The 14,528-nt window shown below is 41.7% G+C and overlaps 1 protein-coding gene across 10 annotated transcripts in view; it reads left to right on the forward strand.

Annotated features, from left to right (window-relative positions):
* Positions 1–260: 260 nt before the first annotated feature.
* LOC127581520 (protein CASP-like) overlaps positions 261–14,528 on the forward strand; it is a 489,061-nt gene continuing 474,793 nt past the window's right edge. For 6 of the 10 annotated variants that reach the window (XM_052035988.1, XM_052035990.1, XM_052035989.1 and 3 more), the window contains exon 1: positions 737–1,040. In XM_052035988.1, the coding sequence (XP_051891948.1) occupies positions 768–1,040 (273 nt within the window). In that variant the 5' untranslated portion in view covers positions 737–767. Of the gene's footprint in view, positions 400–736; positions 1,041–14,528 lie in introns of those variants that run through there. The other 4 variants (XM_052035997.1, XM_052035992.1, XM_052035991.1 and 1 more) reach the window with 3 other exon arrangements.

Genomic DNA, 14,528 nt, shown 5'->3' on the forward strand with positions numbered 1-14,528 from the left:
AAATAACTCAGAGACAATAGAATCCAACCGCAAACATGCCAAGTTTAATACAGAACGATCACCAGGAAGCAGAGACATCTTACTTGGGTGTATTCAGCGGAACTCAGAAGAATCGCAACTCTCTGACAAGCGCCGCGGGTTTGTTGTGCTCCGCCGGAGCTCGGCCGCCTAGTTTGTGGTGTGTGGTGCTGGCTGGCGGCTGCCGATGCGCCGTGCAGTCCGGCCCGGGCTGTGGTGTGCTCCGGGCCGGGTTTTGCGGCACGCCCCCCTCCTCCCCTCCTCCCCTCCCGATGAACTCCAATCCAGGCTCGCTCTATTGCCTCAATATGTCTCAAGATGGCCGCCAATGTGGGATCGATGTTTCAATATTGGAAGAAATTTGATTTACAACTGCTTCAGGTCAGCGGCTCCCCGGGGCCCCCGGGCGGGCGGCAGGGTGTGCGGGGCGGCGCGGGGCTCGGCCCGGGCCGGCTAGCGGCGCCCCCGGCGCGGTTTTGGGGCCGGAATGCGGCGTTTTCCGATTGATCAGGAATTGATCCCTCGGCTGCTTTTGTGTTCAATCATCGATCAGCCGCCAGCAGCCAAGATGGCGCCGGCGAGCGGCCCAGGCCCAGCCCGGCCCCGGGACAGGCGGCGGCCGCCGGCCCACTTGCCCTCTCACAACTTTCCGAGCGTGGCTGTGCTGCCGAGTCGGCGAAGCGGCGGCCGAGGAAAGTTTGAGCGGCGCGCCGGCAGCGTGGCTTTCCCCCCGCCCTCCCCTAAAACTCATGACGGAGCGGCTTCGATTTGGAGCTGCGCCGGCAGAGGAGGCCTCCGGGCCGGGAGAGGGTGCCCCGAGCGGGCCGGTGGGCTTCATTAGGCCGCGCTCGGCCGCGGGGGTGGGGAGGCGAGGGGCAGAGCGCCGAGTGCCGCCCCGGGCCGGACTGCGCACGAAGTTGGGAAGTTTTCTGCCGTGCGGTCGGCCCGGCCCCCCATTCACAGCCGCTCTCCACTGGGCTCGGGGCTCGTTAAAAGTGGAGAGCTGGGCGGAGTTGGATGTGGTGAGCGGGAGACTCGACCTGCCTTCCGCTTCGTACTTTGTGCTTGAGCTATTGGGTTCATTTAAACTTAGCTGCACGCCAGGATAGTAAGCTAATAGGGTGCGTCCTGACGGTGATTTTGTGCACTGGAGAGTTGCACCAGTGGAGATCGGGTGTATTAATTATGATCAGTTTGAGCGTTGGGGATGAGAAACAGAAAATGTTGGAAATACCAGCAGGTCAGACAGCATCAGGGGCAGTAACTAAGTGCACTAATGGGGATCTGAGCAGAAACGGGGTGCGTTGATGGAGATCCGAGACGGTTGGGAATCCTGGTATCCTAATGGAGATTTGAATCAGCAATCGGGTGCATTAGGGAATCGTGAACAGCAGCTACAATAATGGGAATTAAGTGCACTAAGGTCAGGTGCAGTAATTGCTCTAATGGGGATCGGGAGCAATGCATTCATGGGAATTGGGGTGCAATAATGGGGATATTGGATGTTGGGCCAGTTATTAGAATCTAGAGCACTAACTGGATGCAGTAATGGTGACCTACTATACTAATGCTGTGCACTGGGGATCTGCCACAGTAAAGGATGCAGTGTTTCTCATGTACTAATATTATGCTAATGGAATGTAGTAGTATGATAGATCCAAGTACAGGGTTTGGGAATGGTAGTAGTAATGGGTGGGCTGATAGAGAACTTGTGAGAATGGAGTTCTGGCATGATACATTTTGTGTTAATGGGGATCTTGCAGAAAAATGGGGTGCAGTAATGATTACTTGGCACAGCAATAGGTATCTCACACAATAATGAGAGCCTAATGCAGTGATGATGATCTGACACACCAGGGACAATAATGACGATTTGGTGAGGGGGACCTGGCATAGCAATTGAATGCAGTAATGACGATCCACTGTAAAGGAGTGCAGCAAAGGAAATCTGGGACAAAGTTGGGTGCAACAATAGGGATCAGGTCATGGATTACAATAAAGAGAGTTTTGTAATGAGCTGTGGCACAGTCATGAGATGCAGAGGATGGATTGCTTGCAATAAAGGGATCACTTGCTATAATGACTTTGGTGTTACTTAACAGGGTTATTGTGTGGCATTTGGTGTGTAGTAAAATGATGCAGTGTGGGAGTATCATTAATATTCTGTCAAGATAGTTCTGATGTTATTTTTGTGCAAAATGGGGTTTTGGTAAATGGATACAGTAATGGAGGTTTGGTAGATTATGGATGAGGGATTGAGATTTGTGAGGGGCATGGGTCAATTGATATGTAATGGAGAGCTTTGACTATGGCGCTGAGGATTTGGTAATAAGATATAATGGATTTGGATGCACAATGAAGCTTTGCTCTATGAGTAGGTTTGGGTCAATAGGTAGTGTTCTGAAAAATGGATCGTCTAATTCAATTAATAAGATGGCCGATCTTTTTTTAAAGCACAGTAAATGTTTTAAGTGCTTTTGGTTTTCAGAGGTGGTTTGGAATAGCTTGGAATATTTTCTTTAGTATAGAAACAGTAGTCCATTTACACATGAATTGTGTCCGTTTTTTGATGTATTGACAATCTTGAGTCAGTGAAGTGGCTCTGAGCTTTTCCTTAATTGTCCCCATCAACATTATTTGCAATATTAAAGGGAAGCAGACAAGTGAAAATGCAGAATAGGTTTTAAGAAAATGTTGCTGTGTATTTTTGAGCTGTTAGTTTTTGCAGTGTATATAATTATTAATTTTTTATAGTGCTTAGGCAGCAGGCGGAATCACTTCTTTTTCATTAATCCTCCTCTGTTTGTTTACTGAAGCATACTTTGAAGATGAATTCTGACTAAGCGTGTCTGGTATGATAATTACAGTGTGTGTCTATGTATTGTTCCATACATTTTTACATCATTCATGGGGGATGGGACATAATCCTTTCACTATTTAGATTTGTTCACTGTTATTGAAGTACTGTCCAGAGATATGTAAAGATATTTGAAGTGTTTTACTGAATAGGTTTTGCAGAATAATTAAATCTGTGTTTCCGAGATTGGTGTTTGAGAGTATGCTTCAAAATATTAAATTGCATAACAATAATTTAGTTTGGATCATGCCAATTGCACATATTTAATTTTTTAAGTTATCCTTTAAAATATTTGGTATATACTCTTGAAAGACTAGTCAGATAATTGGAGTATGATTCAAAAGCAATATGCATTCTTTTGCGTATTGAATAATTTACCCAACTAATCTTGAATAACGCCACTGCTAGAGGGAGTGATTGGATTTGAGCGTTATTTGGACAGTGTACATTTGGATGGTGTACAATTGCTGCAAGCTTGTTAGATGCTCGTACAAACCAGGATTGCTCTGGCTGTGTGCCAAATATTGAGGTGTGGGAAGTGATGAGCATTGTGTTTTGGGTGGGGTGGCAGGGTCATTTTCTGAAAAGCTAATTTTGTATCTGTGCTGTTTTAAAACAAAATGTCATTTACAGTCTTGATTCTTCAGTGCAGTTTTTTCATGTAAGGGAACTATAATGATGGGAGAAATAAGCCTTTCAGAGTTGTATTGGAAAATATTTTGTTGATTCAAGGAATAGTAAAATGCTAATCTCAACCATAATTATTGAGTTTTACATTACAGAAGTACTATATCTTGTTAAAAGCTGAGAGCATTATTATCTAGTTGAATAAACGTAACCCAAGCTATGAATGTAATAATCCTAATTAACATGTAAACATTTTAGTGATGAAAGGGTTAAATAAAGACTGTTTATAGGGTCAATTCAGAAAATTTGCACATTTTGACTTTTTAAAGTGGGGAAAATGTTGAGTCCATAAATATGCTTGGTTACATAAAAAATGCAATTTATACTGCATGTACTTTTGTCCTGAAATATATGTATATCCAGTTGATTTTCCTTTATTTGTGAGTTAAGTCTCTGATGAAACAGCTCTTGATGCTGGGTATTTACAGACCCATTGGAGACAAGGGAGAATAAGCTTCCTTTGTGTTCTAACATTCTTGAGATGGCGAGGCCCCCTGGGCTGTCCTTGACACCTAGGTAATAACGAAGAGCTGGGCTGAGGTTTGTGGTCATCTTTCTTCTCTGCTGAACAGAAAATGATTTGACTGATTTAGTTTGTGTCCAAATTTCATTGGCAGAATATATTTTCTGCTGAGAAATGTTTATTTTTAAAAAGTATTTGAAAAAGTGTTTTTTCATGTTTCTTTCGGAGACAAAATTGAATTGAAGCTGCATCTTGGAGCTTGTTATAGGCTGTTCCCTTTAATATCATTGACTTTAACTTGCCAACTGGAAAATGAATAATTTTAAATGGAACATTTTAGAGATCTGCTTAAACTTTTCCATTTTCTCCTCTTCGCAGTATCAGATCAAAATTAATTCTATTGTAATCATTATTGATGAGGGCATCAAGTAAATTAGAACAAAATAAATTGAAATATATGTGAGATCTTATTTTTACATCGGTTGTTCAGGTGCTGTAGGATCTTTTTTGATAAGAACAACCCAGTGATGTATGGATGCAGACACAGAATGCAATCAGGCATTTTGCTCTAAGCATTTTCTCTTGGCTACAATTTGAGTTGAAATATCTTCCTTCTGTGACCAGACAGCCAATCTTGGAAATGGGCCCCTGTGCTCTGCAGAAGAGCACCCATTTGAGGAGAATTTATTGTTGTATCAAATGTGATTTTGCACGGTTCTTGATAAATGATGTATTTTTTATGCATGGTTGGAAGCTTTGGCTGTCAAATTCTTAAAAGAACTTTAGCTCCAGTTATTTAGTGAGTACCATTGGTACTTGCAATTTCTTCCTCTCCTGTTCTTCATTAGAGTAGCGATGTGAAATTGAACCTGGAAGTATGGACAAGGGTTTCAAAACATTGGGTGGCAATATTTTGGTGGTAGATTACATCAAAGGTTTAAAATAACTCAAGATTAGATAGATAAAGTTTCAATTATGTGGTGTGTCTTTGTTTGATCCTGACATGTATTCGCTTATTTCTCCAATAAGGATGTTGGGATAAAAGTGGAATCAGTAATGTTGTTAGGTTTTGACAGTCCACCCTAGTTTGTGAATGAAATATGTTTTCAGGAGCAGATCTGGAATTCATCCTGGGATCTTTTTGAACAGTAGGTCATTGTAACTATAAAAAAGGGTGGAAGAGAGTGATGTATTTATGAAGTATCTTTCACACCCTTTGGAACCTAAATGCTTTACAACTAATGGAGTACTTTTTTTTGAAGTGCAGTTGCTTGTAATGTAGGAAACACTGCAGTAAAATTACATAAAGTAAGGCATTTGACAAGGTTCCACATGGTAGGCTTCTTCAGAAGGTCAGAGGGCATGGGGTCCAGGGAAGCTTGGTTGTGTGGATTCAGAATTGGCTTGCCTGTAGAAAGCAGAGGGTTGTGGTGGAGGGAGTGCATTCAGATTGGAGGGCTGTGACTAGCGGTGTCCCACGGGGATCGGTTCTGGGATCTCTACTTTTTGTGATATTTATTAATGACTTGGATGAGGGGGTGGGAGGGTGGGTTGGCAAGTTTGTAGATGACACAAAGGTTGGTGGTGTTGTGGATAGTGTGGAGGATTGTCGAAGATTGCAGAGGGACATTGATAGGATGAAGAGCTGGGCTGAGAAGTGGCAGATGAAATTCAAGCTGGAGAAGTGTGAGGTGGTACACTTTGGAAGGACAAACTCCAAGGCAGAGTACAAAGTTAATGGCAGGATTCTGGGCAGTGTGGAAGAGCAGAGGGATGTGGGGGTTCATATCCACAGATCCCTGAAAATTGCCTCACAGGTGGATAGGGTAGTTAAGGAAGTTTATGGGATGTTAGCATTCATAAGTCGTCGGATCAAGTTTAAGAGCCGCGAGATAATGACACAGCCCTACAAAACTGGTTAGACCACACTTGGAGTACTGTGTCCAGTTCTGGTTGCCTCATTATAGGAAGGATGTGGAAGCATTTGAAAGGGTGCAGAGGAGATTTACCAGGGTGCTGCCTGGTTTAGAGAGACTAAGGGAGCTACGACTTTATTCTTTGGAGAGAAGGAGGATGAGGGGAGACATGATAGAGGTATACAAAATATTAAGAGGAATAGATAGAGTAGATAGCCAGCGCCTCTTTCCCAGGGCACCAATGCTCAAAACAAGCAGGTATGACTTTGAAGTAATAGGTGGGAAGTTCAAGGGAGATATCAGAGGAAGGTTTTTTACTCAGAGAGTGGTTGGGGCATGGAATGCGCTGCCTGGGGTGGTGGTGGAGGCAGGTACATTGGTCAAATTCAAGAGATTGTTAGATAAGCATATGGAGGAATTTAAAATAGAGGGATATGTGGAAGGAAGGAGTTAGATATTCTTAGGTGAGGTTTAAAGGTTGGCATAACATTGTGGGCCAAAGGGCCTGTATTGTGCTGTACTGTTCTATGATTCTATGATTTAAAGGAAATTCCCACAAATAGCAGTATGATAATGACTGGATGTGGAATAGTGGATAATTATCAGTTAGCATTTCAGGGATAACTCATTGTACTGGGTGACAAAGTGGATGTGTGGGTTAAGAAGTTTGAAGATGGCACAACAATTGGTGGCATTATGGATGTGTAGAAGATTGCCAAAGGATACAGTAGGACATAGACCAGTTGCAGATATGGGCAGAGAAGTGGCAGATGGAGTTTAATCCGGAAAAGTGTGAGGTGTTGCACTTCGGGAGATCAAATGTAAAGGGAAAATACAGAGTTAATGGCAGGATGCTTAACAACATTGAAGTACTGGGATCTTGGGGTCCAAGTTCATAGTTCCCTGAAAGCGGCCTGCAAGTAGATACGGTGGTAAAGAAGTTGCATGGCATGCTTGTCTTTATTAGTTGAGGCACTGAGTTCAAGAGTCAGGAAGTTATGTTGCAGCTTTTTAAAACTTTGGTTAGGCCATGTCTGGAGTATTGCATTCAGTTCTGGTCGCTCCTTATACGAAGGATGTGGAGGCTTTGGAGAGGGTGCAGAAGAGGTTTACTAGGATGCTGTCTGGATTAGAGCGTATGTGCGATAAGGAGAGTAGACAGACTAGGGTTGTTTTCTATGAATATGCAGTGAATGGAGGGATATGGATGTGCAGGCAGAAGGGACTAGTTTAATTAGGCGTCATTAGCTTAATTAGTTCGGCACAACGTTGTGGACCAAAGGCCTTTTACTGTGCTGTAAAATGTTCTATGTATGTTTTAATTGCAGTAGGATCTCTTATATTCATGTGAGAGGGTAGAGACCTCAATGTAACATCTCATTCAAATGTTCTATCACATATTTTTAACTACCTGGCCCCTGTCCTGTTCTCACTAACCTTCAGCTACATGTTTTCCCTGTGCACCCGTTGGAATGTTTTGATTTATAAAATCTCATGCAGAATTACACTCTGCTGCTTATATTGTGTCTTCCAACTTTGGCCTACTAGGAATCTCTTCTTTAATCTCTCCTTGAACAGTCATTGAGACGGACATTCCTTCACCTCTGCACTAGGGTGTCAGCCTGGATTTAAAATCTGGATTGAGACTTGAACCCACAGCCTTATGAATCAGACAAGATTACTACCAACTGTACAATAGAGTAAGATCTGCTGGCTTGATCTCACCTTTTCCTGGTATGCTGTTTGTATACAACTTCTCTTTCATTCCTCCCCATTAATGTGAATGCTCTTATAGGAATTGCATAATATATAAATTGTAAACATTGGATCAATTAAAAAATATATTCTTTCACCCCAAAGGTGATAAAACAAGCTATAAGATCCAAGTGAATGGTGTCACTCCTCCCTTCTATAGGTAGAATGTTTGGCATGTGCAAGAACTCTTCAAGCTACCTTTTTGAGTTATAGTAAATGTTGGCATCTTTGATTCACTAATTCATGGGAAAAGCTACACTTCAGGAATTACGCAGCCAGTTCAGTACTGTTGGAGGTGTCTTTTTTCAGATGAAACTTTAAACAGTGTATGCCTGTTCAGCTAGATGCAAAATATTCCTGGCATCATTTACAGAGGAGGATGGCGCCAACATGAAGTAAACAGAATAATTGATCATTGCTGTTTGTGAGATCTTGCTGTGTGAAATGATAACCAGTTTTGCCTCTGTAACTGTGTTTATATAGCAAAGGTACTTATGGAATGTTCTAAGGATGTGAGAGTGGTTATGATAAAATAAGTTCTTTTTAACTCCTTTGAATCAGCTACTTTAATCCACACTTTGCCTATCTTGCCATTACTACTAATTGCAAGTGTGCAGTATGGTTTATATAATGTCCCAGTATTTCTGTTCAGTGGTCTTGTAATGAGACTATGATAGAGCTCATTTGTTCGCTTACTGTGTGGTAGAATGCAAGGGTGGAATTACAATGGCATGGAAACGTGGGAGGAGATTGGCTGAATTCTGATTTGATAATTGGGTTAAATGGTATAGGAAGAATATCTGAAGTGACATTGAGCAGTGAAAGACAAAGAACTCTGTGCCATAAATGAGTTTCTGTTCTGCAAATGGTTCAGCACTAACTTTGGCAATGAGTTTGGCAGTGCACCACTTGTACAATTTTAAACTGTTGCAGAGCTACAGGGTATCATAGCAACAAGCCATAGCGACATTGTATGCCAGAATGATACTGTCCCCACATTGAATTTGATTAAAAAAATATACATGTTGAGATTTAATCACACCTTTTTATAAACCCGTATCCCATTGGTGCCTCTGTGATGCCTTCAAGTGGCTACTCCAGTCCTGTAACATACACGTGAAACGTTACTGCATGTGTGTTGAGATAACAGTGACTCATTAGTATGAGGCTAACCTTTCTCTAATGGGCCACCCACACAGCAGACACTGCTTGAGTAAGTGGAATATAAAAGAGCACGTGTATAGTGGTGCTATGATGTTAGTACACACAGTGGTTCTTCTCTTCAGGGTAGAGGAGTGTGAAATGAAAGACTTCCAGTCAGAACTAGGAAGATGTGTGTGAAACTATAAGTTATATTTGAGTTAGCAAGATATAGTGACCATGTAATAAGACTTAAACTGTTGTTTTGGAGAGAGGTTGCTCTGTAGCTGGAAATCAGACACCTAGAGTGATGAACAGATTATTCTTTATGTGATAGTTTTGTCACTACAATGAATATAATTTTTAAACAGCTGATGAGGTATTACATGGTGGTGAGTAAACTAAGCCCTTCTTGTAATAGTGCTGCCATTCCATAAGGATTTTTAATTTTGTGTGTGCTAATAGTCTCTTTTTTGTGAAAATGTTGAGTTCTTGCGGGGGAGCTAACTATTCCATGGGCATTGCCTATATTTACATATGAGCTTTTGTGTTGAGTATTGATGTGCTTTTCAACTGGAGGGAAAATGACACTGTGCACAGTGCTTTCATTCTTTATGCCTACATGCTTGCACTTATAACACATTATTAAGTATTTAGCTGGAATCATGGGCTGATTTTACTGGCTCCTACACCCAACAGAGCTGAGCCAGTTACTACTTCTAATTCTGCTGAGAAAAGCTAACTGTAGGGAACTAACTTAGGGTAATCTTGTTTTCAGTACATCTGCTTTGTGCAGGATAAATTCATTGAATTGGTTATAATTACAAATTGAAAGGAATTTACTCCCAATTCAAATAAGCAGTTTGGAGATGGTTTGTATAACTAGAAAAATATCGTTTTGCTATCCATGCAAGAATTTGGACTGAATTATATATTATGGTTCTGGTCTGCCAGGTTTTCATTGTAGCTACTAATACGTGTCCATTTGCTATCCAGCCAAATTAATTTCAAACTTACTTTCTTGTGTGTTATCCATTTAGGGTGTTTGTTGAAAAAATGACAGTCATGGAGAGACATGCAAGATATTCAGCATGGAAACGTGCCCTTTGGCCCATCTGTCCCATCCCTCTAAACCTTTCCATATCCATGTACCTGTCCCAAGTGCCGTTTAAATGTTGTTGATGTACCACCATATTAACCACTTCCTCTGGCAGCTCGTTCTATATAATGACCACCCTCTGAAAAATTTGCCTCTCTGGTTTCTATGAATCTTTCCCCTCTCACTTTAAACCTGTGTCCTCTAGTTCTTGATTCCCTTAAACCTGGGAAAAAGACTGTGCACATTCATTCTGTCTATGCCCCTCATAATTTTAAAGATACTTTGTGTCTTGTGAACTCATGATCCCCATGGTACTAAAATCACATCATAAATTTGTGCTTGTAATGTAGTATTGAAGTGACTTTGCAAGTTGTCTATTGTATATTACTGATTAACTATTTATTTCAAATTTATAATGTAAACATAGAGTAAATGTTTGTCCTTACAATGTATATTAGACAAAATTTAAATGGATGGATAGATGCACAAGATGTAATACATGCAATGAAGGACAAAAGTGCTCGATGTCTGGGATGATGTATGATCAATTGCTTAGAATATTACCCTCCCCCCTGCCCCCTGCCCACAAATGACTTATCAGCCAACCAACTCATTGAAAACCTCTTTGTTGTGCAGTTTTTGTGTTACTGAACTGCTAATGAAGATGAGAAGTTTTCAATCCAATCAAGGTAGTTGGAGAATATGAATTTGGCTTTTAAAAAAGCTGTCAGATTTTTGTAAGAAAAATCACCAAGCCTGTTTTATTAATATCCTTCTTCTGTCATTACTGTGTATTTCCAGTCTTGACTCAATATGGTTGTAATCTTGAAGTGCCTGAGGAATTCAAAGTGAGCGCTAGGAATGGGCAATTAATGATTCCCTTGTCAGTCCAGCTTGCATTGCAAAAATGAAGTCAAAAAAGATTGCGGACTATAAAGTAACCAATGTCTATATATTCATTTCTTAAAACACAGCAACCAAACAGTTAGTACCACAAAGCACTGATCAAATTTTGAAAGTTCTTCACTCGGGTCCTTGGAGTTGTCAGCTGGTATATCTCTCTGCACCCCTGTGTGTGAAATGGTTCTTTTCGGCCTTAAGGATGAAGGACTCTGGACACGAGCTTTGGAGATCAAAACTAGTTTAGTCACAAAGGCAACATGGGGACAGAATGGATGGGAACACACGCAGGAGACCGCAAAGTGAGGGGGAATCACAACTAGGATAAGATACACGCACACACTGATACACACAAGCACACAATAACAATGTACAACTTCAGGATATAATACTTCAATGCTTGCCCCACACTAGCATGGCCCTTAACGCTCCCTGAGTCTGAGTGAAACGCTCCCAAACCACGTGGTGATTGCACTCTTACCAGTGATCTTCTGCAGCATTGTCTCACTACTCCTGGGGTCGTCAAAGAGAGAGAGCTAGGAGATTGCAACCCTTTTTTATGGTGCTAGGAGGCAGGGTGGAGCCTCACTGAGTGATTTTAACAAGGGCAATGATTTGGGGGTCAAGGACAAGGTTCATGCCCCAAGCCAATGGTCAGGCAAGTTCAGAGGACAAAAGGTACTCTCACACCTGAGGGGTGGGTGGAGCCGCACCTTGATTGACAGTGGTTAACCACTTCCAATCCGAGGAGCAATGCTGTGCTCCGACCAGCAGGTGTCAGTGTCGTTACTGTAACGTGACAGCCATGTGCTTTCTCACTACAAACCACAAAATCAACAGTCTTTTAAAAAAAATTATCAGTATAGAAAGAGGTAAAATCACTTGTCTGCTGACTTGGTTTTGTTTCTAATTCTCAAGTACCCACAATCTAATATTCTGTACTGGCCACATATACACTGTGCAAGTAATAAAGAAAAAATTGCTTCAACAGTCATGCTGTAATCACTTAACATGATCTGCTGGTGGTCTATCCTGTACCTTCAGGTTTCCAACTTAATGCTGTCTCCTTGCCATGAGTACTAATGTGTTGCTTTGCTCTAGAGACCAGTGTTCAGTGCTGAAAGCCCAGGGCAGCAGGAAGAGGTGGAGAATTCAATACGAAATGTATATTGTTATTGTTAACACTGCACATACTGGAGATATGCTTATGATCACAATTGTACATGTTGGCAACCCAATCCTGACTGTGTCTCATTGATGCTGCATGAGTCCATCAGGTACTTTCATTGACCTCCCAATTTTTTATGCACCTTAACTTCTGCACACACATCACAATTCCTTGTATTTTCTCTGCCACAACCTGCACTTCCTTGAATTGTACTGTAGCTGTAAGTCCCTAAATAATTGCATTTAAGTGCTGTCAAATTCAGTTCCTCTTATCTACATAAATAAAGTAAGTATCCATAGCTCCCTTCCCAAACCAAAATAGTCCCCTTTTTCTGGCCCTTGGGGGGGGGTGGCGTGTCTAGGTTCATGCACCCAAATCCTATACTACATTCCTACCACTTCCCAAAGCAGTTAAGGTCGTTCCTTTCCCAATATAGTGGCTATCAGCACTTGGCCATCTTCACTAGCTGACACCTTTCACCCACCAAATAGCATTAAAGATGTTATATGTTAATGATGCCTAACGTCTTAGTTTTTCCATTGGTTAAAATACCAATATCATGCAGGTGAAACAGATGTTAACTTGGTAGGATACTCAAGTACATCATGGCTTTCGATTGGTGTTGGTTTGCATTGTGTGAAGTGGAAGAGCATTTGGGGAACTCTAGGTTGGTGAGCCTAACATCATTGGTGGGGATGATCCAGGTGACATCTAACAGCAAGGAGGATGAATATCTCCAAGACAAGGTGCTGGGCTGAATGTGGTCTGTGGAAGATACTATCCAACACTTTTTCCTTTTATCACCTGCAGTTAATGTATTAAAATTTATATATCAACTTGGTGTTGTGTTAATTGTATATTAACAGTAAATAATTGTCACCTGTATTTATACTGCAGAACACCACTCTTTTAGGCTGTGAATATTGAGTCAACTTTGCCTTGACTGTCTTGTTGATTTTTTGCAAACTTAAATATGCAGACCGGAATATAGCAGAGCCATACGAGCTTCACGGAAGCTTTATATGGAGAGGATAGCAGTAATTGGTTTATTATTGTCATATGTACCAATACAGTGTATTAAAAAAGTGAAAATTACTGTGAAAAGCTGTAAAGATACAATGAAAAGCTTTGTTTTGCATGCCATTGAGGTAGTACAAAAGGAAAAGCTGCAACAGAATGCAGGAGATAGTGTTAACGGTTGCAGAGAGGCAGTGCAGGTAGGCAGAAAAAATGTACAGGGGCCATGACAAGTTAGATTGAGAGGTCAAGAGTTCATCTCTGTCCTACAAGTGGTCCAATTAATAGTTTAATAACAGCAGGAAAGAAGCTGTCCTTGAGCCTGGTGGTATGTGTTTTCAAGCTTTTGCATATTCTGCTTGATGGGTGGGGGGAATAAGAGAGAATGACCGGGGTGGGAGTGGTCTTTGATTATGTTGGCTGCTTTCTCGAGGCAGCGAGAAGTGTAGATGGAGTCAATGGAGGGCTGGTGGTTTTCATGATGAATTGCGCTGTGTTCACAACTCTCTTGCAGTCTTGGACAGAGCAGTTGCCACACCAGCCTGTGATGTATCCAGATAGGATGCTTTCTAAGGTGTATCTGTAAAAATTGGTAAGGGCCATCAGGGACATGCTGTATTTCCATAGCTTTCTGAGGAAGTAGAGGTGTTGGTGTGCTTTCTTGGGCTTAGTTTTCATGTGGCTGGTCCAGGACGGGCTCTTTAAACCTAGGAACTTGAAGCTCTCAATCATCTCCACCTCAGCACCATTGATGCAGACAGGGGCATGCACTCTGCCCTGCTTACTGAAGTCAATGACCAGCTTTTTTTGTTTTGCTGACATCGACAAAAGGTTGTTGTCTTGACACCAAGCCACTAGGCTCTCTATCTTCTTCCTGTACTCCATCTTGTAGTCATTTGAGATCAGGCCCACAATGGTGATGTCATATGCAAGCTTGTAGATGGAGCTAGAGCAGAATCTGGCCATGCAATCATAAGTATCTGGGGAGTAAAGTAAGGGGCTGTGGATGCAGCCTTGTGGGGCACTGGTGGCGAAGGTGTTGCTGCCTATCCTTACTGGTTGTGGTCTGTTGGTCAGGAAATCAAGGATACAGTTGCAGAAGGAGTTGCCAAGCCCTAGGTCTAGGAGTTTGGAGATGACTTTGTTTGGAATTATGGTATTGAAGGCGGAGCTATAGTCAATAAATATGAGTGAAGTTAGTGTCTTTGTTATACAGATATCCTAGAGATGACTGTAGGGCAGGGAGATGGTATCTCTTGTGGAACTGTTTCAACTCAAGGTGAGTTGCAGTGCATCGAGATTGTCTGGGAGGTGGAGTGATTGTGTGCCACGACCAGCCTCTCAAAGCACTTTGGTAGCAAGGAAGAAAATGTTATTTATTTCTGTTGTTCAAGATTGATTCAGAAATGTGGCATTTTTTTTCTGACGTACTTTTTGCATGGCTCCTGTTTTGTGAATTGGGTACACAGCCTAGTTGGTTTTCTGGATAGACAATGAATTGTATGTTA

Source organism: Pristis pectinata, chromosome 21 (assembly GCF_009764475.1).
Source record: "Pristis pectinata isolate sPriPec2 chromosome 21, sPriPec2.1.pri, whole genome shotgun sequence".
Taxonomy (NCBI): Eukaryota; Metazoa; Chordata; class Chondrichthyes; order Rhinopristiformes; family Pristidae; genus Pristis; species Pristis pectinata.